At 55.7% G+C, this 27,438-nt stretch overlaps 1 protein-coding gene across 1 annotated transcript; it reads left to right on the top strand.

Annotated features, from left to right (window-relative positions):
- The first annotated feature begins 171 nt into the window (after window positions 1-171).
- On the top strand, window positions 172-27,438 carry ntf4 (neurotrophin 4). Its single transcript, XM_088923097.1, has 2 exons — window positions 172-780; window positions 22,412-27,438. Exon 2 carries the CDS (start codon window positions 22,430-22,432, stop codon window positions 23,972-23,974), a length of 1,545 nt encoding a protein of 514 aa, XP_088779223.1. The 5' UTR covers window positions 172-780; window positions 22,412-22,429; the 3' UTR covers window positions 23,975-27,438.

Raw genomic sequence — 27,438 nt, 5'->3', positions numbered from 1 at the left:
TCTCTCTCTCCTCCTCCTGCTCTGCACTCACACCCCTCGGCCCCCTGCTCCTCTCCCAGCCTGTGTCTCCTGTGCTCCTCTCTCTCTCTCTCTCCTCCTCCTGCTCCGCACTCACACCCCTCGGCCCCGCCCTCCCGAAGACGCGTCCGGTGACGTTTCCTCTTACCTGCCGGACTGGCTCGTGCCGAGCCCAGAGGCGCACGAAGCGAGCCCGGCCCCGGTCCCGGTTCCGAGCCGGAGTTCTGCTGGAGTTCTGCCCGCGTCCCCGCTTGCCTGTCGGGATTCTAGCCTTTTTGTTTTTTGCGTGCGGGTCTGGTTGGTTTTGTTTGGGTTGTTTTTGGTCTTTTTCTTTCCTCGTTCGTTGTAAAACTTGTTTTGGTTCGTGGTTTTTGTTGTTGGAGTTGCTGGAGGTTTTTTTTTCCATCGGACTTTCGCAGCGGGTGGAAAGTGGACGCTGCCCCCCCCGCCGCCCACCCGTGTCTTTTCCACTCGGTCCGTGGCGTGTGGATATTGTTCCTGTGTCGTTCGCTCTGCTCGGCTGAGCTCAGACCGGCCGCCGCCTCAGACTCCTCCGGGACGATGTGACCGACGGTCCTCCCGAATTTCCCCCTCAAATCGTTTTTATTTACAGTTTTTTTTTGGGGGGGGGGAAGAGGGGTTCAACTTTCCGTCTCCCCGAGGACCCGTCCGGACCAGAACCAGCGCTCTGACCCACTTCACGGCGGCCGAATCGATGCGGTCTGCGCCGGGGATCCGTGCCGTCCGAGTCACGCCGAACCGGTAGGTGGGTGGGCTTTACTGACTCGCTGCTTTACGTACACCCGAGACTGGGGGTCTTGTCAGTAGGGTGATAAAGATGATGATGATGATGAAGGAGCTGGGGTGTCAGAGCTGGACTGGGGGTCTGTATCTTCAAGACCTGATGCCCTGTGGGTGTGTTTGTATCTTCAAGACCTGATGCCCTGTCAGTGTGTCTGTATCTTCAAGACCTGGTGCCCTGTCAGTGTGTCTGTATCTTCAAGACCTGGTGCCCTGTCAGTGTGTCTGTATTTTCAAGACCTGATGCCCTGTCAGTATGTCTGTATCTTCAACACCTGGTGCCCTGTCGGTGTGTCTGTATCTTCAAGACCTGATGCCCTGTCAGTGTGTCTGTATCTTCAACACCTGGTGCCCTGTCGGTGTGTCTGTATCTTCAAGACCTGATGCCCTGTCAGTGTGTCTGTATCTTCAACACCTGGTGCCCTGTCAGTGTGTCTGTATCTCCAAGACCTGGTGCCCTGTCGGTGTGTCTGTATCTTCAAGACCTGATGCCCTGTCAGTATGTCTGTATCTCCAAGACCTGATGCCCTGTCAGTGTGTCTGTATCTTCAACACCTGATGCCCTGTCGGTGTGTCTGTATCTCCAAGACCTGATGCCCTGTCAGTGTGTCTGTATCTTCAAGACTTGGTGCCCTGTTAGTCTGTCTGTATCTTCAAGACCTGGTGCCCTGTCAGTGTGTCTGTATCTTCAACAGCTGGTGCCCTGTCAGTATGTCTGTATCTTCAACAGCTGGTGCCCTGTCAGTATGTCTGTATCTTCAACACCTGGTGCCCTGTCAGTATGTCTGTATCTTCAACACTTGGTGCCCTGTCAGTATGTCTGTATCTTCAACACCTGGTGCCCTGTCAGTGTGTCTGTATCTCCAGCTTCATGTGTAGGAGAGACACCAGATCCTCAAGAGCTGACGCAGTGAGGCTGGGCTCTGAGAACAGCCTGCTATCGGCTCATCTCGTGTTGCCGTGCTGTTACACATTCCAGACACACCCCCTTCCCACTGGGAACTTCTGTCCTTTAACATATCAGAAATATTTCAGCTATTGTACCTGTTATGTTAATGTTCATAAACTGTTCACGCAACTGCATGTGTCAGCACGGGTCAGGTGGTTCAGGTCCAGTCCTGTTACACCAGGAGGACAGCTGGTCCGGTGGTTCAGGTCCAGTCCTGCTGGACCTGAAGGACAGCTGGTCTGGTGGTTCAGGTCCAGTCCTGTTGGACCAGGAGGACAGCTGGTCCGGTGGTCCAGGTCCAGTCCTGTTACACCAGGAGGACAGCTGGTCCGGTGGTTCAGGTCCAGTCCTGTTACACCGGGAGGACAGCTGGTCTAGTGGTTCAGGTCCAGTGCTGTTACACCGGGAGGACAGCTGGTCCGGTGGTTCAGGTCCAGTCCTGTTACATCAGGAGGACAGCTGGTCCGGTGGTTCAGGTCCAGTCCTGTTGGACCAGGAGGACAGCTGGTCCGGTGGTCCAGGTCCAGTCCTGTTACACCAGGAGTACAGCTGGTCTGGTGGTTCAGGTCCAGTCCTGTTAAACCGGGAGGACAGCTGGTCCGGTGGTTCAGGTCCAGTCCTGTTGGACCAGGAGGACAGCTGGTCCGGTGGTTTGTGTCCAGTCCTGTTACACCAGTAGGACAGCTGGTCCGGTGGTTCGTGTCCAGTGCTGTTACACCAGGAGGACAGCTGGTCTGGTGGTTCAGGTCCAGTGCTGTTACACCAGGAGGACACCTGGTCCGGTGGTTCAGGTCCAGTCCTGTTGGACCAGGAGGACAGCTGGTCTGGTGGTTCAGGTCCAGTGCTGTTACACCAGGAGGACACCTGGTCCGGTGGTTCAGGTCCAGTCCTGTTGGACCAGGAGGACAGCCGGTCCAGTGGTTCAGGTCCAGTGCTGTTACACCAGGAGGACAGCTGGTCCGGTGGTTCAGGTCCAGTCCTGTTGGACCAGGAGGACAGCCGGTCCAGTGGTTCAGGTCCAGTGCTGTTACACCAGGAGGACAGCCGGTCCGGCGGTTCGTGTCCAGTCCTGTTACACCAGGCCCAGTGCTGTAGAGCAGGGGGTGGTGTCCGCTCGTGGTGGGGAGCGCTGGGGTGAGGATTTCCGCTGTGCGGATCAGGGACAGCAAGAGCCCGGCTCCTCTCCGCGGCCTCCAGCTCGGTGGAATTTGCCGCGCCCTGCGCTCTGCTCCTGCGGAGACGCGCGGCTCCCGCCCGGGGCCTGCCAGAGTAATTATGGGATCAATGTCGGATTACTGGCCTCGGTGTCACAGCGCGCAGAGGGAGTGACGCTCCTCAGCCGGCGCGCTGGGGCCGCGGCGCAGACAAAGGCCCAGGGAGAAACCCGACTCCCTGCGGGGCCGGGGGGCCGGGGGGCCGGGCGGGCGCTGGGGAGGTGAATGCGTTACCCCCCTGCTGGGAGACTGCGCCTCTGTGCCTTCTCACCTGCGTGCTCCAGGGCTGGACTCCTGCGCACACACACACCTGCACAGCTATACACACACACACACCTGCACACATCTACACACACACCTACACACATGCACATACCTACACATGCACACACACACGGACACACCTGCACAGCTATACACATGCACACACACATGTTTGTGCACACACAAAGACCTACACCTACACACACACCTGCACAGCAGGTTACAATAGTCTGTTACAATAGGACCTACAGTCCTAGTACAGTAGAACAGTCCTGTTACAATAGGAGCTACAGTCCCAGTCCAGTAGAACAGTCTGTTACAATAGGAGCTCCAGTCCCAGTGCAGTAGAACAGTCTGTGACAATAGGAGCTACAGTCCCAGTACAGTAAAACAGTCTGTTACAATAGGAGCTACAGTCCCAGTCCAGTAGAACAGTCTGTTACAATAGGAGCTACAGTCCCAGTCCAGTAGAACAGTCTGTTACAATAGGAGCTACAGTCCCAGTACAGTAGAACAGTCTGCTACAATAGGAGCTACAGTCCCAGTACAGTAGAACAGTCTGTTACAATAGGAGCTACAGTCCCAGTACAGGAGAACAGTCTGTTGCAGTAGGAGCTACAGTCCCAGTACAGTAGAACAGTCCTGTTACAATAGGAGCTACAGTCCCAGTACAGTAGAACAGTCTGCTACAATAGGAGCTACAGTCCCAGTCCAGTAGGACAGTCTGTTACAGTAGGAGCTCCAGTCCCAGTCCAGTAGGACAGTCTGTTACAGTAGGAGCTACAGTCCCAGTACAGTAGAACAGTCTGTTACAGTAGGAGCTGCTCATGTTATTGTACAAGTCAGTGTGCTGCAATAAGGAGTTGATCGGTTTAGCGCAGCTCTGCTGTAGTGGGGTTTGGCAACAGGGTTTGACAGTGTGCCAGTGTTGTAGCAGCAGTATTTCTTGGTGGGTTTGATGTAGCTGTGGAGTGCGTTCCAGCTCCTCCAGGCCTCTCTGAGCAGTTTATTGAGTTAAGATGAAGTGAGGTCGTCTCCTGGAATACGGCAGGAAGTTCGTCCAGGGTCTCGTTGTGAATGGTCCCCAAATTGCAGAGGAAAAATGCGGCTCATTTCTTGTAAGCGGAGAAGGTGAAAGCTGCTGGGCTTTTTTCCACGAAAAGAAAACAGAGCCCCTGCGATCGGCACAGAGAGGCGTGTCGGCGGCCAGACTCCCTGCGGGGTTCTCAGTGACACGGGGGTGTCGGTTTCACAGCCCGGGACGCTGACCCGAGAGCTGGAACGCAGCCGAGCAGGAGGGGGACCCTCTGACCTCCCCCATCTTCCATCATCTCGTCTGTCTCAGCCCGGCGTGTCTCTCACCCACACAGATATTCTCTCCCCCCGGGGCAGCCTCCTCACGGCCCCCAGGTTCAGCAGACAGGGGGTCCTCAAATCTTGGGTGTGTGGATTCCACCTGCCCCCGCTGCTGCCCCAGCCCTCTGATGCACAGCTTCGTCAGCTCCCTCAATTCGACCTCACGACCGGACGGCTTCCGGGTTACAGCCGGGTCACTTCCGGGTCACAGCCAGGTGGCTTTCCGTCTCACAGCGGACTCGCCTCCAGGCCACCTGCTGGGTCACTTCCGGTTCGCTGCAGTTTCACAGCCAGGCCACTTCCGGGTCACAGGCAGGTCATTTGTGTGTCACTTCCGGGTCACAGCTACATAACTGCCAGACCAGAGGGTGAACTCTGACTGGAGGAGCAGGGTCTCTCAGTGACATCACTGCCAGCTCACAGGAGGGAGAGCTCTGACTGGAGGAGCAGGGTCTCTCAGTGACATCGCTGCCAGCTCACAGGAGGGAGAGCTGTGATTGGAGGACCAGGGTCTCTATGTGACATCACTGCCAGCTCACAGGAGGGAGAGCTGTGATTGGAGGAGCAGGGTCTCTATGTGACATCACTGCCAGCTCACAGGAGGGAGAGCTGTGATTGGAGGAGCAGGTTCTCTCAGTGACATCACTGCCAGCTCACAGGAGGGAGAGCTGTAATTGGAGGAGCAGGGTCTCTCAGTGACATCACTGCCAGCTCACAGGAGGGAGAGCTATGATTGGAGGAGCAGGGTCTCTCAGTGACATCACTGCCAGCTCACAGGAGGGAGAGCTCTGACTGGAGGAGCAGGGTCTCTATGTGACATCACTGCCAGCTCACAGGAGGGAGAGCTGTGATTGGAGGAGCAGGGTCTCTGTGTGACATCACTGCCAGCTCACAGGAGGGAGAGCTCTGATCTAATCCTCCAGGTAGGATCTCTGCCTGATGCCCCTGGACTATATCTTCTGTGTGTTAAGTGGAAGGAGGGAAGGCTACGATAGCTGTTCTATATTTGTCAGAAAACGTTCTCGTTGTCCTATATCGCTTTGTACTGGAGCAGGGAAACCTGTGGGGAACTAATTTCAGAGGAGAAGCATCAGAGCAGCTCAGAAATTTCCAGCATCTCTGGTATTCTCCTCCTTTCCCAGGTTTTAATGCCTGTCTGTCTCTCATCAGTACACACCTTGTAAAACATGAAACTGCACCTCCTCCAGCCCTCTGGAACAGCACTGAGGACAAATGTACTGTATTAACCCCTCTCTCTCTCAGTGCAGTGTTAATGTACTGGAGTGTCCAGTCAGTGTGTGTGTATTAACCCCTCTCTCTCTCAGTGCAGTGTTAATGTACTGGAGTGTCCAGTCAGTGTGTCTGTATTAACCCCTCTCTCTCTCTCAGTGCAGTGTTAATGTACTGGAGTGTCCAGTCAGTGAGTCTGTATTAACCCCTCTCTCTCTCAGTGCAGTGTTAATGTACTGGAGTGTCCAGTCAGTGAGTCTGTATTAACCCCTCTCTCTCTCAGTGCAGTATTAATGTACTGGAGTGTCCAGTCAGTGTCTGTATTAACCCCTCTCTCTCAGTGCAGTGTTCATGTACTGGAGTGTCCAGTCAGTGTGTGTGTATTAACCCCTCTCTCTCTCAGTGCAGTGTTAATGTACTGGAGTGTCCAGTCAGTGTGTGTGTATTAACCCCTCTCTCTCTCAGTGCAGTGTTCATGTACTGGAGTGTCCAGTCAGTGTGTCTGTATGAACCCCTCTCTCTCTCAGTGCAGTGTTAATGTACTGGAGTGTCCAGTCAGTGTGTGTGTATTAACCCCTCTCTCTCTCAGTGCAGTGTTCATGTACTGGAGTGTCCAGTCAGTGTGTGTGTATTAACCCCTCTCTCTCTCAGTGCAGTGTTCATGTACTGGAGTGTCCAGTCAGTGAGTCTGTATTAACCCCTGTATTAACTGCATGTGGTTCTGGTGCCAGCTGGCGCAGGAGGAGAGGGCAAAGTAAAGGGCAGCAGGGGTCCCGTTCTGCTGCTGAGGATTCTGGGAGGGCACCTGGGGCGAGGTCCTTGGGTCACTGAACCGCCAGCGTGCCGAGCGTTTCCCAGCGTGCCGAGCGTTTCCCAGCGTTTCCCAGCGTGCCGAGCGTTTCCCAGCGTTTCCCTGCGGTTCCCAGGTGCTCCGTCCGCAGGGGAAGGGCACCAGTGTTGCTCCCTTGACAGCTGCTGCGGCAACGCGTCCAGATGTGGCGGGGGCGGGCACAGCTGTGCAGCTCCAGCTGCGGCCCAGATGTTGAGGCGGAGCTGAGCCAGCTGTCTGGGAGGAGTCCTTTGTGCGTGGCTCTGCGCCGGCACAACACGCACACACGCGCGCACGCGGGCACGCGGAAACGGGGAGACGGACTCCACGCAGGGCGACGGCTGGCGACGGCCCCGGGCGTCTCGAGCGGGTGATGTCATCGTGTTTGCCCGGGAGCTGCTATCTTGGCAGGAACAATTTCTCAATATCCGTGCTGTTTCTGAGAGCAGCAGGTAAATACACTCGCACACTCACACACACACACTGGCACATACTAGACAGACTGGCACACACTCGCAGACTCATATTTGCATGCGCACACACACATTGACACACTCACATTCGCTGGCGCGCACATACACACACACACGCACACACGTCGTTAAACGCTCAATAAACGCAATCGTCCCAGTCCAGCTGGACCGTCCAGGCATAGAGTTTCAGACGAGACTTCCTGCAGGCTCTAGGTGTCGGTGACAGGACACTTCCCCACTGCTGCAGAACAAGGGGTTGGGGAGCCCCAGAGGGGTACAGTGGGTATGTAGTGAGTAAGTGTTCAAGGGGTTGGGGAGCCCCAGAGGGGTACAGTGGGTATGTAGTGAGTAAGTGTTCAAGGGGTTGGGGAGCCCCAGAGGGGTACAGTGGGTATGTAGTGAGTAAGTGTTCAAGGGGTTGGGGAGCCCCAGAGGGGTACAGTGGGTATGTAGTGAGTAAGTGTTCAAGGGGTTGGGGAGCCCCAGAGGGGTACAGTGGGTATGTAGTGAGTAAGTGTTCAAGGGGTTGGGGAGCCCCAGAGGGGTACAGTGGGTATGTAGTGAGTAAGTGTTCAAGGGGTTGGGGAGCCCCAGAGGGGTACAGTGGGTATGTAGTGAGTAAGTGTTCAAGGGGTTGGGGAGCCCCAGAGGGGTACAGTGGGTATGTAGTGAGTAAGTGTTCAAGGGGTTGGGGAGCCCCAGAGGGGTACAGTGGGTATGTAGTGAGTAAGTGTTCAAGGGGTTGGGGAGCCCCAGAGGGGTACAGTGGGTATGTAGTGAGTAAGTGTTCAAGGGGTTGGGGAGCCCCAGAGGGGTACAGTGGGTATGTAGTGAGTAAGTGTTCAAGGGGTTGGGGAGCCCCAGAGGGGTACAGTGGGTATGTAGTGAGTAAGTGTTCAAGGGGTTGGGGAGCCCCAGAGGGGTACAGTGGGTATGTAGTGAGTAAGTGTTCAAGGGGTTGGGGAGCCCCAGAGGGGTACAGTGGGTATGTAGTGAGTAAGTGTTCAAGGGGTTGGGGAGCCCCAGAGGGGTACAGTGGGTATGTAGTGAGTAAGTGTTCAAGGGGTTGGGGAGCCCCAGAGGGGTACAGTGGGTATGTAGTGAGTAAGTGTTCAAGGGGTTGGGGAGCCCCAGAGGGGTACAGTGGGTATGTAGTGAGTAAGTGTTCAAGGGGTTGGGGAGCCCCAGAGGGGTACAGTGGGTATGTAGTGAGTATTGTAGGACTTTCGCCTCTGAAAATGAAAATGCAGATTGGAAGAAAGTCCAAAATTTGCTGTACAGAGTGAAAACCTGCACTGTGCATCATGTGTTATCAGTCAGACTCCTAGTGCATAGCAGTCCAGTCCCCTCCAGGTGTGACAGTGCTGTCAGTCACATTCCCATTGAAAAGCAGTCTGATCCTCTCCTCATCTGTGAGTGCTTTCAGTCAGACTCCTAGTGCATAGCACTCTGATCCACTCCAGGTTTTCCTGTGGTCAGTCAGCTTGTGATGGCAGAGCAGTCTGATGGACTTCAGGTCTCCACCTCTGCTGTCAGCCAGCCCGACCGCTGCCTGATTGCAAGTGCGGTCAGTCACATTCCCAGAGGGCCGCCGGTGGAGATGATGCAGAGGAGGGATTAAAGGCTCAGACCGCCCTGCCCCGGGTCTCCTGTCTGCACCTGACTTCCGTGCGGAGCTCAGGCAGCTCCCGTTGCAGCTCGGGGCCAGCTTGGCTCGGGCTCCCGATACAAAAGACAACCACCTGGCTTCGTCGGGCAGATTCTCGTACACGCCCAGGGGAGCTACAGCTCACAGCTCCTCCACTCGCCAGTTCTGCCTTTTCCTGCTGAGCAGACGTCAGCACCTCACTTGTACTGTGAAAGTAAGGAGCCAGACTGGCAAGTACGGTCAGAGACAGTGCTGTCCTGTTCGGTGTGGGCACTGCCCTGTCTCTCCCTCTCCTGAGCACAGTGCTGTCCTGTCCTGTCTCTCTCTCTCCTGAGCACAGTGCTGTCCTGTTTGGTGTGAGCACTGCCCTGTCTCTCCCTCTCCTGAGCACAGTGCTGTCCTGTTCGGTGTGGGCACTGCCCTGTCTCTCCCTCTCCTGAGCACAGTGCTGTCCTGTCCTGTCCTGTCTCTCTCTCTCTCCTGAGCACGGTGCTGTCCTGTCCTGTCTCTCTCTCTCCTGAGCATGGTGCTGTCCTGTTCGGTGTGGGCACTGCCCTGTCTCTCCCTCTCCTGAGCACAGTGCTGTCCTGTCCTGTCTCTCTCTCTCCTGAGCACGGTGCTGTCCTGTCCTGTCTCTCTCTCTCCTGAGCACGGTGCTGTCCTGTTCGGTGTGAGCACTGCCCTGTCTCTCCCTCTCCTGAGCACAGTGCTGTCCTGTCCTGTCTCTCTCTCTCTCCTGAGCACGGTGCTGTCCTGTTCGGTGTGAGCACTGCCCTGTCTCTCTCTCTCCTGAGCATGGTGCTGTCCTGTTCGGTGTGAGCACTGCCCTGTCTCTCTCTCTCCTGAGCACAGTGCTGTCCTGTCCTGTCTCTCTCTCTCTCCTGAGCACGGTGCTGTCCTGTTCGGTGTGGGCACTGCCCTGTCTCTCCCTCTCCTGAGCACAGTGCTGTCCTGTCCTGTCTCTCTCTCTCTCCTGAGCACGGTGCTGTCCTGTTCGGTGTGGGCACTGCCCTGTCTCTCCCTCTCCTGAGCACAGTGCTGTCCTGTCCTGTCTCTCTCTCTCTCCTGAGCATGGTGCTGTCCTGTTCGGTGTGAGCACTGCCCTGTCTCTCTCTCTCCTGAGCACAGTGCTGTCCTGTCCTGTCTCTCTCTCTCTCCTGAGCACGGTGCTGTCCTGTTCGGTGTGGGCACTGCCCTGTCTCTCCCTCTCCTGAGCACAGTGCTGTCCTGTCCTGTGTCTCTCTCTCCTGAGCACGGTGCTGTCCTGTTCGGTGTGAGCACTGCCCTGTCTCTCCCTCTCCTGAGCACAGTGCTGTCCTGTCCTGTCTCTCTCTCTCCTGAGCACGGTGCTGTCCTGTTCGGTGTGAGCACTGCCCTGTCTCTCTCTCTCCTGAGCACAGTGCTGTCCTGTCCTGTCTCTCTCTCTCTCCTGAGCACGGTGCTGTCCTGTTCGGTGTGGGCACTGCCCTGTCTCTCCCTCTCCTGAGCACAGTGCTGTCCTGTCCTGTCTCTCTCTCTCCTGAGCACGGTGCTGTCCTGTTCGGTGTGAGCACTGCCCTGTCTCTCCCTCTCCTGAGCACAGTGCTGTCCTGTTCGGTGTGGGCACTGCCCTGTCTCTCCCTCTCCTGAGCACAGTGCTGTCCTGTCCTGTCCTGTCTCTCTCTCTCTCCTGAGCACAGTGCTGTCCTGTCCTGTCTCTCTCTCTCCTGAGCACGGTGCTGTCCTGTTCGGTGTGAGCACTGCCCTGTCTCTCCCTCTCCTGAGCACAGTGCTGTCCTGTTCGGTGTGGGCACTGCCCTGTCTCTCCCTCTCCTGAGCACAGTGCTGTCCTGTCCTGTCTCTCTCTCTCTCCTGAGCACGGTGCTGTCCTGTTCGGTGTGAGCACTGCCCTGTCTCTCCCTCTCCTGAGCACAGTGCTGTCCTGTCCTGTCTCTCTCTCTCCTGAGCACGGTGCTGTCCTGTTCGGTGTGGGCACTGTCCTGTCTCTCCCTCTCCTGAGCACAGTGCTGTCCTGTCCTGTCCTGTCTCTCTCTCTCTCCTGAGCACAGTGCTGTCCTGTTTGGTGTGAGCACTGTCCTGTCTCTCACTCCTGAGCACAGTGCTGTCCTGTCCTGTCTCTCTCTCTCTCCTGAGCACGGTGCTGTCCTGTCCTGTCTCTCTCTCTCTCCTGAGCACAGTGCTGTCCTGTTTGGTGTGAGCACTGTCCTGTGTCTCTCTCTCCTGAGCATGGTGCTGTCCTGTTTGGTGTGAGCACTGCCCTGTCTCTCCCTCTCCTGAGCACAGTGCTGTCCTGTTCGGTGTGAGCACTGCCCTGTCTCTCCCTCTCCTGAGCACAGTGCTGTCCTGTCCTGTCTCTCTCTCTCCTGAGCATGGTGCTGTCCTGTTCGGTGTGGGCACTGTCCTGTCTCTCCCTCTCCTGAGCACAGTGCTGTCCTGTTCGGTGTGGGCACTGCCCTGTCTCTCCCTCTCCTGAGCACAGTGCTGTCCTGTCCTGTCCTGTCTCTCTCTCTCCTGAGCATGGTGCTGTCCTGTTCGGTGTGGGCACTGCCCTGTCTCTCCCTCTCCTGAGCACAGTGCTGTCCTGTCCTGTCTCTCTCTCTCTCCTGAGCACGGTGCTGTCCTGTTCGGTGTGAGCACTGCCCTGTCTCTCCCTCTCCTGAGCACAGTGCTGTCCTGTCCTGTCTCTCTCTCTCCTGAGCACGGTGCTGTCCTGTTCGGTGTGGGCACTGTCCTGTCTCTCCCTCTCCTGAGCACAGTGCTGTCCTGTCCTGTCCTGTCTCTCTCTCTCTCCTGAGCACAGTGCTGTCCTGTTTGGTGTGAGCACTGTCCTGTCTCTCACTCCTGAGCACAGTGCTGTCCTGTCCTGTCTCTCTCTCTCTCCTGAGCACGGTGCTGTCCTGTCCTGTCTCTCTCTCTCTCCTGAGCACAGTGCTGTCCTGTTTGGTGTGAGCACTGTCCTGTGTCTCTCTCTCCTGAGCATGGTGCTGTCCTGTTTGGTGTGAGCACTGCCCTGTCTCTCCCTCTCCTGAGCACAGTGCTGTCCTGTTCGGTGTGAGCACTGCCCTGTCTCTCCCTCTCCTGAGCACAGTGCTGTCCTGTCCTGTCTCTCTCTCTCCTGAGCATGGTGCTGTCCTGTTCGGTGTGGGCACTGTCCTGTCTCTCCCTCTCCTGAGCACAGTGCTGTCCTGTTCGGTGTGGGCACTGCCCTGTCTCTCCCTCTCCTGAGCACAGTGCTGTCCTGTCCTGTCTCTCTCTCTCTCTCCTGAGCACAGTGCTGTCCTGTCCTGTCTCTCTCTCTCTCCTGAGCACAGTGCTGTCCTGTTTGGTGTGAGCACTGTCCTGTGTCTCTCTCTCCTGAGCATGGTGCTGTCCTGTTCGGTGTGAGCACTGCCCTGTCTCTCTCTCTCCTGAGCACAGTGCTGTCCTGTCCTGTCTCTCTCTCTCCTGAGCATGGTGCTGTCCTGTTCGGTGTGGGCACTGCCCTGTCTCTCCCTCTCCTGAGCACAGTGCTGTCCTGTCCTGTCTCTCTCTCTCTCCTGAGCACGGTGCTGTCCTGTTCAGTGTGAGCACTGCCCTGTCTCTCTCCCTCTCCTGAGCACAGTGCTGTCCTGTCCTGTCTCTCTCTCTCCTGAGCATGGTGCTGTCCTGTTCGGTGTGGGCACTGCCCTGTCTCTCCCTCTCCTGAGCACAGTGCTGTCCTGTCCTGTCTCTCTCTCTCTCCTGAGCACGGTGCTGTCCTGTCCTGTCTCTCTCTCTCCTGAGCACGGTGCTGTCCTGTTCGGTGTGAGCACTGCCCTGTCTCTCCCTCTCCTGAGCACAGTCCTGTCCTGTCCTGTCTCTCTCTCCTGAGCACGGTGCTGTCCTGTTCGGTGTGAGCACTGCCCTGTCTCTCCCTCTCCTGAGCACAGTGCTGTCCTGTCCTGTCTCTCTCTCTCCTGAGCACGGTGCTGTCCTGTTCAGTGTGGGCACTGCCCTGTCTCTCCCTCTCCTGAGCACAGTGCTGTCCTGTCCTGTCTCTCTCTCTCTCCTGAGCACGGTGCTGTCCTGTCCTGTCTCTCTCTCTCTCCTGAGCACGGTGCTGTCCTGTTCGGTGTGAGCACTGCCCTGTCTCTCTCCCTCTCCTGAGCACAGTGCTGTCCTGTCCTGTCCTGTCTCTCTCTCTCCTGAGCACGGTGCTGTCCTGTTCGGTGTGGGCACTGCCCTGTCTCTCCCTCTCCTGAGCACAGTGCTGTCCTGTCCTGTCTCTCTCTCTCTCCTGAGCACGGTGCTGTCCTGTTTGGTGTGAGCACTGTCCTGTCTCTCTCTCTCCTGAGCACAGTGCTGTCCTGTTCGGTGTGAGCACTGCCCTGTCTCTCCCTCTCCTGAGCACAGTGCTGTCCTGTTCGGTGTGAGCACTGCCCTGTCTCTCCCTCTCCTGAGCACAGTGCTGTCCTGTCCTGTCTCTCTCTCTCTCCTGAGCACGGTGCTGTCCTGTTCGGTGTGAGCACTGCCCTGTCTCTCCCTCTCCTGAGCACAGTGCTGTCCTGTCCTGTCTCTCTCTCTCCTGAGCATGGTGCTGTCCTGTCCTGTCTCTCTCTCTCTCCTGAGCACAGTGCTGTCCTGTTTGGTGTGAGCACTGTCCTGTCTCTCTCTCTCCTGAGCACGGTGCTGTCCTGTTCGGTGTGAGCACTGCCCTGTCTCTCTCTCTCCTGAGCACAGTGCTGTCCTGTCCTGTCTCTCTCTCTCCTGAGCATGGTGCTGTCCTGTTCGGTGTGGGCACTGCCCTGTCTCTCCCTCTCCTGAGCACAGTGCTGTCCTGTCCTGTCTCTCTCTCTCTCCTGAGCACGGTGCTGTCCTGTTCAGTGTGAGCACTGCCCTGTCTCTCTCCCTCTCCTGAGCACAGTGCTGTCCTGTTCGGTGTGAGCACTGCCCTGTCTCTCCCTCTCCTGAGCACAGTGCTGTCCTGTTCGGTGTGAGCACTGCCCTGTCTCTCCCTCTCCTGAGCACAGTGCTGTCCTGTCCTGTCTCTCTCTCTCCTGAGCATGGTGCTGTCCTGTCCTGTCTCTCTCTCTCTCCTGAGCACAGTGCTGTCCTGTTCGGTGTGGGCACTGTCCTGTCTCTCCCTCTCCTGAGCACAGTGCTGTCCTGTTCGGTGTGGGCACTGCCCTGTCTCTCCCTCTCCTGAGCACAGTGCTGTCCTGTCCTGTCTCTCTCTCTCTCTCCTGAGCACAGTGCTGTCCTGTCCTGTCTCTCTCTCTCTCCTGAGCACAGTGCTGTCCTGTTTGGTGTGAGCACTGTCCTGTGTCTCTCTCTCCTGAGCATGGTGCTGTCCTGTTCGGTGTGAGCACTGCCCTGTCTCTCTCTCTCCTGAGCACAGTGCTGTCCTGTCCTGTCTCTCTCTCTCCTGAGCATGGTGCTGTCCTGTTCGGTGTGGGCACTGCCCTGTCTCTCCCTCTCCTGAGCACAGTGCTGTCCTGTCCTGTCTCTCTCTCTCTCCTGAGCACGGTGCTGTCCTGTTCAGTGTGAGCACTGCCCTGTCTCTCTCCCTCTCCTGAGCACAGTGCTGTCCTGTCCTGTCTCTCTCTCTCCTGAGCATGGTGCTGTCCTGTTCGGTGTGGGCACTGCCCTGTCTCTCCCTCTCCTGAGCACAGTGCTGTCCTGTCCTGTCTCTCTCTCTCCTGAGCACAGTGCTGTCCTGTCCTGTCTCTCTCTCTCTCCTGAGCACAGTGCTGTCCTGTCCTGTGTCTCTCTCTCCTGAGCACGGTGCTGTCCTGTTCAGTGTGGGCACTGTCCTGTCTCTCACTCCTGAGCACAGTGCTGTCCTGTCCTGTCTCTCTCTCTCTCCTGAGCACGGTGCTGTCCTGTCCTGTCTCTCTCTCTCTCCTGAGCACAGTGCTGTCCTGTTTGGTGTGAGCACTGTCCTGTCTCTCTCCCTCTCCTGAGCACAGTGCTGTCCTGTCCTGTCCTGTCTCTCTCTCTCCTGAGCACGGTGCTGTCCTGTTCGGTGTGAGCACTGCCCTGTCTCTCTCCCTCTCCTGAGCACAGTGCTGTCCTGTCCTGTGTCTCTCTCTCCTGAGCATGGTGCTGTCCTGTTCAGTGTGGGCACTGTCCTGTCTCTCACTCCTGAGCACAGTGCTGTCCTGTCCTGTCTCTCTCTCTCCTGAGCACGGTGCTGTCCTGTCCTGTCTCTCTCTCTCTCCTGAGCACAGTGCTGTCCTGTTTGGTGTGAGCACTGTCCTGTCTCTCTCTCTCCTGAGCACGGTGCTGTCCTGTTCGGTGTGAGCACTGCCCTGTCTCTCTCCCTCTCCTGAGCACAGTGCTGTCCTGTCCTGTCTCTCTCTCTCTCCTGAGCACGGTGCTGTCCTGTTCAGTGTGAGCACTGTCCTGTCTCTCTCTCTCCTGAGCACGGTGCTGTCCTGTTCGGTGTGAGCACTGCCCTGTCTCTCCCTCTCCTGAGCACAGTGCTGTCCTGTCCTGTCCTGTCTCTCTCTCTCCTGAGCACGGTGCTGTCCTGTTCGGTGTGGGCACTGCCCTGTCTCTCCCTCTCCTGAGCACAGTGCTGTCCTGTCCTGTCCTGTCTCTCTCTCTCCTGAGCACGGTGCTGTCCTGTTCGGTGTGAGCACTGTCCTGTCTCTCTCTCTCCTGAGCACGGTGCTGTCCTGTTCGGTGTGAGCACTGCCCTGTCTCTCCCTCTCCTGAGCACAGTGCTGTCCTGTCCTGTCTCTCTCTCTCTCCTGAGCACGGTGCTGTCCTGTTCGGTGTGAGCACTGTCCTGTCTCTCACTCCTGAGCACAGTGCTGTCCTGTCCTGTCTCTCTCTCTCTCCTGAGCACGGTGCTGTCCTGTCCTGTCTCTCTCTCTCTCCTGAGCACAGTGCTGTCCTGTTTGGTGTGAGCACTGTCCTGTCTCTCTCTCTCCTGAGCACGGTGCTGTCCTGTTCGGTGTGAGCACTGCCCTGTCTCTCTCCCTCTCCTGAGCACAGTGCTGTCCTGTCCTGTCCTGTCTCTCTCTCTCCTGAGCACGGTGCTGTCCTGTTCGGTGTGAGCACTGCCCTGTCTCTCTCCCTCTCCTGAGCACAGTGCTGTCCTGTCCTGTCTCTCTCTCTCTCCTGAGCACGGTGCTGTCCTGTTCAGTGTGAGCACTGCTCTGTCTCTCTCTCTCCTGACTAGAAGGAGACTCTAGAAGAGAGGGTTGGAATATGTGATTCCATTTGGAGAAAAACTGTTTTCTCTTTCAGTCTGAATTCCAGTTGGATTTGTTAACAGTTTTGTCAATAATGCAAACATAATCTTTAATTACTAAACATAGAGCAGGTGAACTCTCTGTCCCCTTTGCAAATATAAACAGTAGATTGTGTCTAAATTCTTCCCACTTCACAGAGAATAAACTACACGATAAACTCTAATGGTCTCTCTCTCAGTGCAGTGTTAATGTACTGGAGTGTCCAGTCAGTGTGTCTGTATTAACCCCTCTCTCTCAGTGCAGTGTTAATGTACTGGAGTGTCCAGTCAGTGTGTCTGTATTAACCCCTCTCTCTCTCAGTGCAGTGTTAATGTACTGGAGTGTCCTGTCAGTGTGTGTGTATTAACCCCTCTCTCTCTCAGTGCAGTGTTCATGTGCTGGAGTGTCCAGTCAGTGTGTCTGTATTAACCCCTCTCTCTCTCAGTGCAGTGTTCATGTGCTGGAGTGTCCAGTCAGTGTGTGTGTATTAACCCCTCTCTCTCTCAGTGCAGTGTTAATGTCCTGGAGTGTCCAGTCAGTGTGTGTGTATTAACCCCTCTCTCTCTCTGAGTGCAGTGTTAATGTACTGGAGTGTCCAGTCAGTGTGTGTGTGTATTAACCCCTCTCTCTCAGTGCAGTGTTAATGTACTGGAGTGTCCAGTCAGTGTGTGTGTATTAACCCCTCTCTCTCTCAGTGCAGTGTTCATGTACTGGAGTGTCCAGTCAGTGTGTGTGTATTAACCCCTCTCTCTCTCAGTGCAGTGTTAATGTACTGGAGTGTCCAGTCAGTGTGTGTGTATTAACCCCTCTCTCTCTCAGTGCAGTGTTAATGTACTGGAGTGTCCAGTCAGTGTGTGTGTATTAACCCCTCTCTCTCTCAGTGCAGTGTTAATGTACTGGAGTGTGCAGTCAGTGTGTGTGTATTAACCCCTCTCTCTCTCAGTGCAGTGTTAATGTACTGGAGTGTGCAGTCAGTGTGTCTGTATTAACCCCTCTCTCTCTCAGTGCAGTGTTAATGTACTGGAGTGTCCAGTCAGTGTGTGTGTTTTTTCTCACTCTTTACCCCTGGCTGAGGCTCTTATACAGGCAGTGACTGTGACTAGGTGTTGACGTGGTTGCCGAGGTAACGCCCCCTCAGGCAGGGGTCAGAGGTGAGGGATGGGATGCCTTTCCTCGGCACATCTGTAAAGATCAAGGCAGAGCCGGAGGGAAGCAGAGAGGAGAGGGTGTGTCAGAGTGAGACTGAGACTCTGTTAGAGAGAGAGAGAGCTCACTTACTTTCCCTACTGACAGAGACCAGCCCCTCTGCTGTGACTCCAGAGAGAGAGAGAGCTCACTTACTTTCCCTACTGACAGAGACCAGCCCCTCTGCTGTGACTCAAGAGAGAGAGAGAGCTCACTTACTTTCCCTACTGACAGAGACCAGCCCCTCTGCTGTGACTCCAGAGAGAGAGAGAGAGCTCACTTACTTTCCCTACTGACAGAGACCAGCCCCTCTGCTGTGACTCCAGAGAGAGAGAGAGCTAACTTACTTTCCCTACTGACAGAGACCAGCCCCTCTGCTGTGACTCCAGAGAGAGAGAGAGAGCTCACTTACTTTCCCTACTGACAGAGACCAGCCCCTCTGCTGTGACTCCAGAGAGAGAGAGAGAGCTAACTTACTTTCCCTACTGACAGAGACCAGCCCCTCTGCTGTGACTCCAGAGAGAGAGAGAGCTGACTTACTTTCCCTACTGACAGAGACCAGCCCCTCTGCTGTGACTCCAGAGAGAGAGAGAGAGCTCACTTACTTTCCTGACTGACAGAGACCAGCCCCTCTGCTGTGACTCCAGAGAGAGAGAGAGAGAGCTCACTTACTTTCCCTACTGACAGAGACCAGCCCCTCTGCTGTGACTCCAGAGAGAGAGAGAGAGCTAACTTACTTTCCCTACTGACAGAGACCAGCCCCTCTGCTGTGACTCCAGAGAGAGAGAGAGAGAGCTCACTTACTTTCCCTACTGACAGAGACCAGCCCCTCTGCTGTGACTCCAGAGAGAGAGAGAGAGCTCACTTACTTTCCCTACTGACAGAGACCAGCCCCTCTGCTGTGACTCCAGAGAGAGAGAGAGCTCACTTACTTTCCCTACTGACAGAGACCAGCCCCTCTGCTGTGACTCCAGAGAGAGAGAGAGAGCTCACTTACTTTCCCTACTGACAGAGACCAGCCCCTCTGCTGTGACTCCAGAGAGAGAGAGAGAGCTCACTTACTTTCCTGACTGACAGAGACCAGCCCCTCTGCTGTGACTCCAGAGAGAGAGACAGAGGTGCACTTCCTACTGCACTGTGACAGATTCTCCGGGATTAGAGAAACATCCTTCCCTAAACTCAGAAATCTAGTCCCAGAGTTCCCACACCTGCCAGAACCACAACGGGTCCCAATCCTACTGGAGAGGGAGGAGGGAACTCAGTTGAACTGGCAGCCCAGTATGTGATCTCCTGTCACAGGCTGAGGAACAGTGAGCCTGTCTCCCAATAATGCTCCAGCCGCCTACAGTATGTCAATATTTTATAATATGTCTTTGTTGTAAATGTCTGTAACATGTCTGTAGATTTTATTTTACTTTTATTTTATGTTTTGTTCCATGTTAGTTTTATTATTTTTATTTGCTTTGGCAACACTGATTGTACCCATTGGTCATGCTAATAAAGCACCTTGAATTGAATTGAGAGAGAGAGAGCTCACTTACTTTCCCGACTGACACAGAGATTTGTCCCTCCAGGGAGAGAGAGCTCACTGTGTCTCCTGACTGACAGGGAGATCTGTCCCTCCAGGGGGAGAGTGGAGAGAGAGCTCACTGTGTCTCCTGACTGACACGGAGATCTGTCCCTCCAGGGGGAGAGAGGAGAGAGAGCTCACTGTGACTCCTGACTGACACAGAGATTTGTCCCTCCAGGGAGAGAGAGCTCACTGTGTCTCCTGACTGACAGGGAGATCTGTCCCTCCAGGGGGAGAGAGCTCACTGTGTCTCCTGACTGACAGGGAGATCTGTCCCTCCAGGGGGAGAGAGGAGAGAGAGCTCACTGTGTCTCCTGACTGACACGGCGATCTGTCCCTCCAGGGAGAGAGAGGAGAGTGAGCTCAGTGTGTCTCCTGACTGACACGGAGATCTGTCCCTCCAGGGAGAGAGAGGAGAGAGAGCTCACTGTGTCTCCTGACTGACACAGAGATCTGTCCCTCCAGGGGGAGGGAGGAGAGAGAGCTCACTGTGTCTCCTGACTGACACGGAGATCTGTCCCTCCAGGGGGAGAGAGGAGAGAGAGCTCACTGTGTCTCCTGACTGACACGGAGATCTGTCCCTCCAGGGGGAGAGAGGAGAGAGAGCTCACTGTGTCTCCTGACTGACACGGAGATCTGTCCCTCCAGGGGGAGAGAGGAGAGAGAGCTCACTGTGTCTCCTGACTGACACGGAGATCTGTCCCTCCAGGGAGAGAGAGCTCACTGTGTCTCCTGACTGACACGGAGATCTGTCCCTCCAGGGGGAGAGAGCTCACTGTGTCTCCTGACTGACACGGAGATCTGTCCCTCCAGGGGGAGAGAGGAGAGAGAGCTCACTGTGACTCCTGACTGACACAGAGATTTGTCCCTCCAGGGAGAGAGAGCTCACTGTGTCTCCTGACTGACAGGGAGATCTGTCCCTCCAGGGGGAGAGAGCTCACTGTGTCTCCTGACTGACAGGGAGATCTGTCCCTCCAGGGGGAGAGAGGAGAGAGAGCTCACTGTGTCTCCTGACTGACACGGCGATCTGTCCCTCCAGGGAGAGAGAGGAGAGTGAGCTCAGTGTGTCTCCTGACTGACACGGAGATCTGTCCCTCCAGGGAGAGAGAGGAGAGAGAGCTCACTGTGTCTCCTGACTGACACAGAGATCTGTCCCTCCAGGGGGAGGGAGGAGAGAGAGCTCACTGTGTCTCCTGACTGACACGGAGATCTGTCCCTCCAGGGGGAGAGAGGAGAGAGAGCTCACTGTGTCTCCTGACTGACACGGAGATCTGTCCCTCCAGGGGGAGAGAGGAGAGAGAGCTCACTGTGTCTCCTGACTGACACGGAGATCTGTCCCTCCAGGGGGAGAGAGGAGAGAGAGCTCACTGTGTCTCCTGACTGACACGGAGATCTGTCCCTCCAGGGAGAGAGAGCTCACTGTGTCTCCTGACTGACACGGAGATCTGTCCCTCCAGGGGGAGAGAGCTCACTGTGTCTCCTGACTGACACGGAGATCTGTCCCCTTCTGGGAATAAGAACCCTTTCCCAGAAGGAAAAGCAGGATGTCTTCTGCCGCTCCAAAACTCCCCAGGCTGTGCAGACAGCACAAGAGTAACAGGGCAGGGACTGTCCTAGGGCAGGTGGGCAGAAACTGCCCTGGGGCAGGGGGACAGGAAGACAGGAATGGACCTGGGGCAGATGGATAGGGGCTAGGGGGAAGGAAGCTATCATGGGGGCAGGGGGGCAGGAGGGCAGACAGAGAGGGACACGGAGCTGGGCAGTCCGATAGGCCTGAGCTGCAGGTGTGCTGGCTGTCTCTGCTGGAGAAACAGGGAGGGGGAGGGAGGAATGTGGAGAATGATAATGAGGGTTTAAACTGGAGCTGCCCCCAGGGTGAGCAGGAGGAGAGAGAGAGAGACCTACTGCACTGTGCACTACTGCACTGTGACAGATACTCTGGGATTAAAGAAACATTCTTCCCGAAATTCAGAAATCTAATCCCAGAGTTCCCACACCTGCCAGAATCACAACGGGTCCCAATCCTACTGGGAGAGGGAGGAGGGAACTCAGCTGAACTGGCAGCCCAGTATGTGATCTCCTATCACAGTCTGAGGAACAGTGAGTCTGTCTCTCAGTAATGCTCTGGGCTCAGCTCTCGGCTCTGGGCTCAGCTCTCGGCTCTGGGCTCAGCTGTGGGCCTGACTCGGGGCTCAGCTCTCGGCTCTGGGCTCAGCTGTGGGCCTGACTCGGGGCTCAGCTCTCGGCTCTGGGCTCAGCTCTCGGCTCTGGGCTCAGCTCTCGGCTCTGTGCTCAGCTGTGGGCCTGACTCGGGGCTCAGCTCTCGGCTCTGGGCTCAGCTCTCGGCTCTGTGCTCAGCTGTGGGCCTGACTCGGGGCTCAGCTCTCGGCTCTGGGCTCAGCTCTCGGCTCTGGGCTCAGCTCTCGGCTCTGGGCTCAGCTGTGGGCCTGACTCGGGGCTCAGCTCTCGGCTCTGGGCTCAGCTGTGGGCCTGACTCGGGGCTCAGCTCTCGGCTCTGGGCTCAGCTCTCGGCTCTGGGCTCGGCTGTGGGCCTGACTCGGGGCTCAGCTCTCAGCTCTGGGCTCGGCTGTGGGCTCAGCTCTGGGCTCAGCTCTCAGCTCTGGGCTCAGCTCTCAGCTCTGGGCTCGGCTGTGGGCTCGGCTCTGGGCTCAGTGGTGACTGGTAGGAGTGTGCTACACTGCGTGTCTGGCATGCAGGCCGTGAGCGTGTTCGGTGTGATTGATGTGGATTCACCCTGCAAAGCTGGCATGTTGGCGCTGGACGGCGCCGGGTTTGTGTCTGGCGCTCACCTTGCGCTGTGTAGCCCCCTGTTCAGCAGTCAGAGAGAAAACGGGACTGGCAGCAGACGCTGGTGGTGCAGGTCGCTGGGAGTCTCATTCTGAACTGTGGTCTCTCACGCCCTCTTGTGCCAAGAGGCTCTAACTGCAGTTGTGCTGCATGTATGTCATGTATTAATTGTTAGTGTTCATGTACTGGAGTGTCCAGTCAGTGTGTCTGTATTAACCCCTCTCTCTCTCAGTGCAGTGTTAATGTACTGGAGTGTCCAGTCTGTGTGTCTGTATTAACCCCTCTCTCTCTCAGTGCAGTGTTCATGTACTGGAGTGTCCAGTCAGTGTGTCTGTATGAACCCCTCTCTCTCTCAGTGCAGTGTTCATGTACTGGAGTGTCCAGTCAGTGTGTGTGTATTAACCCCTCTCTCTCTCTCAGTGCAGTGTTCATGTACTGGAGTGTCCAGTCAGTGTGTCTGTATTAACCCCTCTCTCTCTCTCAGTGCAGTGTTAATGTACTGGAGTGTCCAGTCAGTGTGTCTGTATTAACCCCTCTCTCTCTCTCAGTGCAGTGTTAATGTACTGGAGTGTCCAGTCAGTGTGTGTGTATTAACCCCTCTCTCTCTCAGTGCAGTGTTCATGTACTGGAGTGTCCAGTCAGTGTGTGTGTATTAACCCCTCTCTCTCTCAGTGCAGTGTTAATGTACTGGAGTGGCCAGTCAGTGTGTGTGTATTAACCCCTCTCTCTCTCAGTGCAGTGTTCATGTACTGGAGTGTCCAGTCAGTGTGTCTGTATTAACCCCTCTCTCTCAGTGCAGTGTTAATGTACTGGAGTGTCCAGTAGTCAGTGTGTGTGTATTGACCCCTCCCTGTCTCTGTTTTACAGTTGATATCTCCTGGAGTGATGCACTGGCTGCCTCTGGTTGGCATGGTGATCGCCTCAGCCCTCTCCCTCCTTCAGAGCCACACCGCTACAGTACCACAGCCTCAGGGGCATAGCAACAGTCTCCACAGCAACACTACTGCCAACAGCAATCACATGGCCATCGGTAACTCCAGCAGCACTAGCAGTAGAGGTCATTCAGCCTCCAGTTTAGTTGGCTTAAACAGCACAGAAAACCACAGTAGAAGTTCTGCTGAAAGAGGAGAAAACTACACATCCTATGAAATTAATAACCTGGGAAATGACAAAACCACGGTCATTGCTGATCAGGAGAAATTCAAATTCAACAGCAGCATGGAGAGCTACAAACAACAGCCCGAAAGCACACTAGCAAACTACAAATCCTTGGTCAACCCCAGCCTGGAGAACTTCAAATCCCAGGCATCTGCTGCTCAGGAACACTACACATCCCTGCAGAACGCAAAAAACTCTCAGGGTAACTCTACTCTAGAGGACTACAGTACAGCTCCCATTGCCCCTCAGGAAAGCCACAAGTCCACTGAGCACGTCGCTGCAGAGGACTACAAGTCCCACAATGGCCCCACTGCAGAGGACTACAAGTCCCACAATGGCCCCACTGCAGAGGACTACAACTCCCATAGTGGCGGCACTGCAGAGGACTACAACTCCCACAGAGCCGGCACTGCAGAGGACTCCAGCTCCCAGGGTAGCAGTGCCTCGGAGATGAACGACTCCACTGCCTCCATCACCGATCGGGAGAACTACGTCTCCCGAGAGGCCCGGGGCCTTCGCCAACAGAGGGAGAGGACCAGCGAGGCTGGAGAGATGGTGGCGACTGAGGAGGTAGGAGGAGAGGTGCTGGGAAGCGCCGATCTGCTGTTTATGGACACTCACCCTAGGGTGCTGTTCTCCCCATCTCCCTCCCCTCCCGACCGCCCCCCTCTACTGCTGCTGCTGGAGGCGGGGCTGCTGACCGAGGAGGAGGAGGAGGAGGAGGGAGATGGAGAGGAAGATGGCGGGCGGGCTGGACACCTGGAGCCAGGGAGCCTGGGAATGAGGGGGGAGGAGGAGGAGGAGGAGGAGAGGAAGGACCAGGGCAGGGGCGACAGCGACAGCGAGCAGGAGGGGCTGCTGTCCCGACCCCGACCCCGCCCCCGCCCCCGCCCCCGGCGCTCCGCCGTCCACGTCCGCGAGCGCTCGGTCTGCGAGTCGGTCAGCGAGTGGGTGACGGACAAGAAGACAGCCATCGACAACCACGGCCGGACCGTCGCGGTGCTGCCCGAGGTCCAGACCCAGACCGGCCCGCTCAAGCAGTACTTCTACGAGACGCGCTGCCGGCCTGCGGCGGGTGCCCCCGGCGGCGCGGGGCTCTCCGGGGGCACCTGCCTGGGCGTGGACAAGCGCCAGTGGGTGTCGGAGTGCAAGCCCAAGCAGTCGTTCGTGCGGGCGCTCACCGCCGACGCCAACAAGAAGAAGGGCTGGCGCTGGATCCGGATCGACACTTCCTGCGTGTGCGTGCTGCTGTCCAGAGCGAGCAGGAACTAGCGAGAGAGAGAGTCCGACTGTCTCTTCCTCTTCCTGTGTGTGCGTGCTGCTGTCCAGAGCGAGCAGGAACTAGCGAGAGAGAGAGTCCGACTGTCTCTTCCTCTTCCTGTGTGTGTGTGCTGCTGTCCAGAGCGAGCAGGAACTAGCGAGAGAGAGAGTCCGACTGTCTCTTCCTCTTCCTGTGTGTGTGTGCCGCTGTCCAGAGCGAGCAGGAACTAGCGAGAGAGAGAGTCCGACTGTCTCTTCCTCTTCCTGCGTGTGTGTGCTGCTGTCCAGAGCGAGCAGGAACTAGCGAGAGAGAGAGTCCGACTGTCTCTTCCTCTTCCTGTGTGTGTGTGCTGTCCAGAGCGAGCAGGAACTAGCGAGAGAGAGAGTCTGACTGTCTCTTCCTCTTCCTGCGTGTGTGCCGCTGTCCAGAGCGAGCAGGAACTAGCGAGAGAGAGAGTCCAACTGTCTCTTCCTCTTCCTGTGTGTGTGTGCTGCTGTCCAGAGCGAGCAGGAACTAGCGAGAGAGAGAGTCCGACTGTCTCTTCCTCTTCCTGTGTGTGTGTGCTGTCCAGAGCGAGCAGGAACTAGCGAGAGAGAGAGTCCGACTGTCTCTTCCTCTTCCTGTGTGTGTGTGCTGTCCAGAGCGAGCAGGAACTAGCGAGAGAGAGAGTCTGACTGTCTCTTCCTCTTCCTGTGTGCGTGCTGCTGTCCAGAGCGAGCAGGAACTAGCGAGAGAGAGAGTCTGACTGTCTCTTCCTCTTCCTGTGTGTGTGTGCTGTCCAGAGCGAGCAGGAACTAGCGAGAGAGAGAGTCTGACTGTCTCTTCCTCTTCCTGTGTGCGTGCTGCTGTCCAGAGCGAGCAGGAACTAGTGAGAGAGAGAGTCTGACTGTCTCTTCCTCTTCCTGTGTGCGTGCTGCTGTCCAGAGCGAGCAGGAACTAGCGAGAGAGAGAGTCTGACTGTCTCTTCCTCTTCCTGCGTGCGTGCTGCTGTCCAGAGCGAGCAGGAACTAGTGAGAGAGAGAGTCCGACTGTCTCTTCCTCTTCCTGTGTGTGTGTGCTGTCCAGAGCGAGCAGGAACTAGCGAGAGAGAGAGTCTGACTGTCTCTTCCTCTTCCTGTGTGTGTGTGCTGCTGTCCAGAGCGAGCAGGAACTAGCGAGAGAGAGAGTCCGACTGTCTCTTCCTCTTCCTGTGTGTGTGTGCTGTCCAGAGCGAGCAGGAACTAGTGAGAGAGAGAGTCCGACTGTCTCTTCCTCTTCCTGTGTGTGCGTGCTGCTGTCCAGAGCGAGCAGGAACTAGCGAGAGAGAGAGTCTGACTGTCTCTTCCTCTTCCTGTGTGTGTGTGCTGCTGTCCAGAGCGAGCAGGAACTAGCGAGAGAGAGAGTCTGACTGTCTCTTCCTCTTCCTGTGTGTGTGTGCTGCTGTCCAGAGCGAGCAGGAACTAGCGAGAGAGAGAGTCCGACTGTCTCTTCCTCTTCCTGCGTGTGTGTGCTGCTGTCCAGAGCGAGCAGGAACTAGCGAGAGAAAGAGTCCGACTGTCTCTTCCTCTTCCTGTGTGTGTGCTGCTGTCCAGAGCGAGCAGGAACTAGCGAGAGAGAGAGTCTGACTGTCTCTTCCTCTTCCTGTGTGTGTGCTGCTGTCCAGAGCGAGCAGGAACTAGTGAGAGAGAGAGTCTGACTGTCTCTTCCTCTTCCTGTGTGTGTGTGCTGTCCAGAGCGAGCAGGAACTAGCGAGAGAGAGAGTCCGACTGTCTCTTCCTCTTCCTGCGTGTGTGTGCTGCTGTCCAGAGCGAGCAGGAACTAGCGAGAGAGAGAGTCCGACTGTCTCTTCCTCTTCCTGTGTGTGTGCTGCTGTCCAGAGCGAGCAGGAACTAGCGAGAGAGAGAGTCTGACTGTCTCTTCCTCTTCCTGTGTGTGTGTGCTGTCCAGAGCGAGCAGGAACTAGTGAGAGAGAGAGTCTGACTGTCTCTTCCTCTTCCTGTGTGTGTGCTGCTGTCCAGAGCGAGCAGGAACTAGCGAGAGAGAGAGTCCGACTGTCTCTTCCTCTTCCTGCGTGTGTGCCGCTGTCCAGAGCGAGCAGGAACTAGCGAGAGAGAGAGTCCGACTGTCTCTTCCTCTTCCTGTGTGTGTGTGCTGCTGTCCAGAGCGAGCAGGAACTAGCGAGAGAGAGAGTCCGACTGTCTCTTCCTCTTCCTGTGTGTGCGTGCTGCTGTCCAGAGCGAGCAGGAACTAGCGAGAGAGAGTCCGACTGTCTCTTCCTCTTCCTGTGTTTGTGCTGCTGTCCAGAGCGAGCAGGAACTAGCGAGAGAGAGAGAGTAGTAATGTCATGAATTAGTAGTGTCGTATGTTCGTAGTGTGTTGGAAGTGTGTGAGATGCATTGCAAGGCCTTTAGATTGGCCACGCTGATGGGTTCGAAGACAGCACACAGTACAGAGGAGACACGATGTAATGAAGATGTACACAGTTCAGAGCTGAAGCCCATAGCTGCTGTGTTATGTGCTTTTCTGTCCCACCACAGCTCACTGCAGTCTTTCAGTCTGTCATTCCCCTTGGTCAGTCCAGCTAGACTGAGAGAGAGGAGATCACAGAGAATCCCTCAGTGCTAAACACACACAACAGGACAGGAGACACAGTGAGAGAGAGAGGAGATCACAGAGAATCCCTGAGTAATAAACACACAGCAGGACAGGAGACACAGTGACAGAGAGAGGAGATCGCAGAGAATCCCTCAACTAATTAACACACAACAGGACAGGAGACAGACCTATAAAAAGGAGGTCACCAAGAATCCCTCAGTAATAAACACACACAACAGGACAGGAGACACATTGAGAAAGAGAGGAGACACAGAGTATCCCTCAGCAATAAACGCACAATAGAACAGGAGACACAGGGAGAGGAGATCACAGGGAATCCCTCAGTAATATTCACACAAAACAGACCAGGAGACGCAGTGAGAGAGACTCTTGTAGCTGACCTGATTTTAAGAAGACATTACTCTCGCCAACAACAACTCTAATGACCACTGTAGCTGAGTGAAGTCATGTCCTCTGTTCACTGGCCAGTGAGTGACCGCTGGAGCTGAAAGAACTTTAGCCTGTCCATCGGTCAGCTAGTGACCCCTGTAGCTGAAAGGACTAGTGTTCTCTGTCCATCGCTCAGTTGGACAGACCTGTCCAACCCTCTCCTCCACTCTCCTCTCAGAATGCAGGAACTCAACACAAATAACCTCAGATTATTGTAGAGATGACTTTCATCTATGCAGTGTAAATATTTTGTATTCACTTTGATCACGGAAGTTTTAAATAATGGTATTAATACAATTTGCTATTACTATTAATATGTAACTTATTTTTAGTTGAAACTTTGTTTCTGTTCAGTGCTGTCTCATGTGCAGATGCTTTTTGGAATTGATTCTGGAGTTTTAGCTGTTTGTATTTATTCCTGTGTTTAAAACATTGCTCCAAACATTCATCC

This window comes from Atractosteus spatula, chromosome 8 (assembly GCF_055471065.1).
Source record: "Atractosteus spatula isolate fAtrSpa1 chromosome 8, fAtrSpa1.hap1, whole genome shotgun sequence".
Taxonomy (NCBI): domain Eukaryota; kingdom Metazoa; phylum Chordata; class Actinopteri; order Semionotiformes; family Lepisosteidae; genus Atractosteus; species Atractosteus spatula.
The sequence above is the reverse complement of the archived record's forward strand: the minus strand, read 5'-3'. Positions and strand labels throughout refer to the sequence as shown.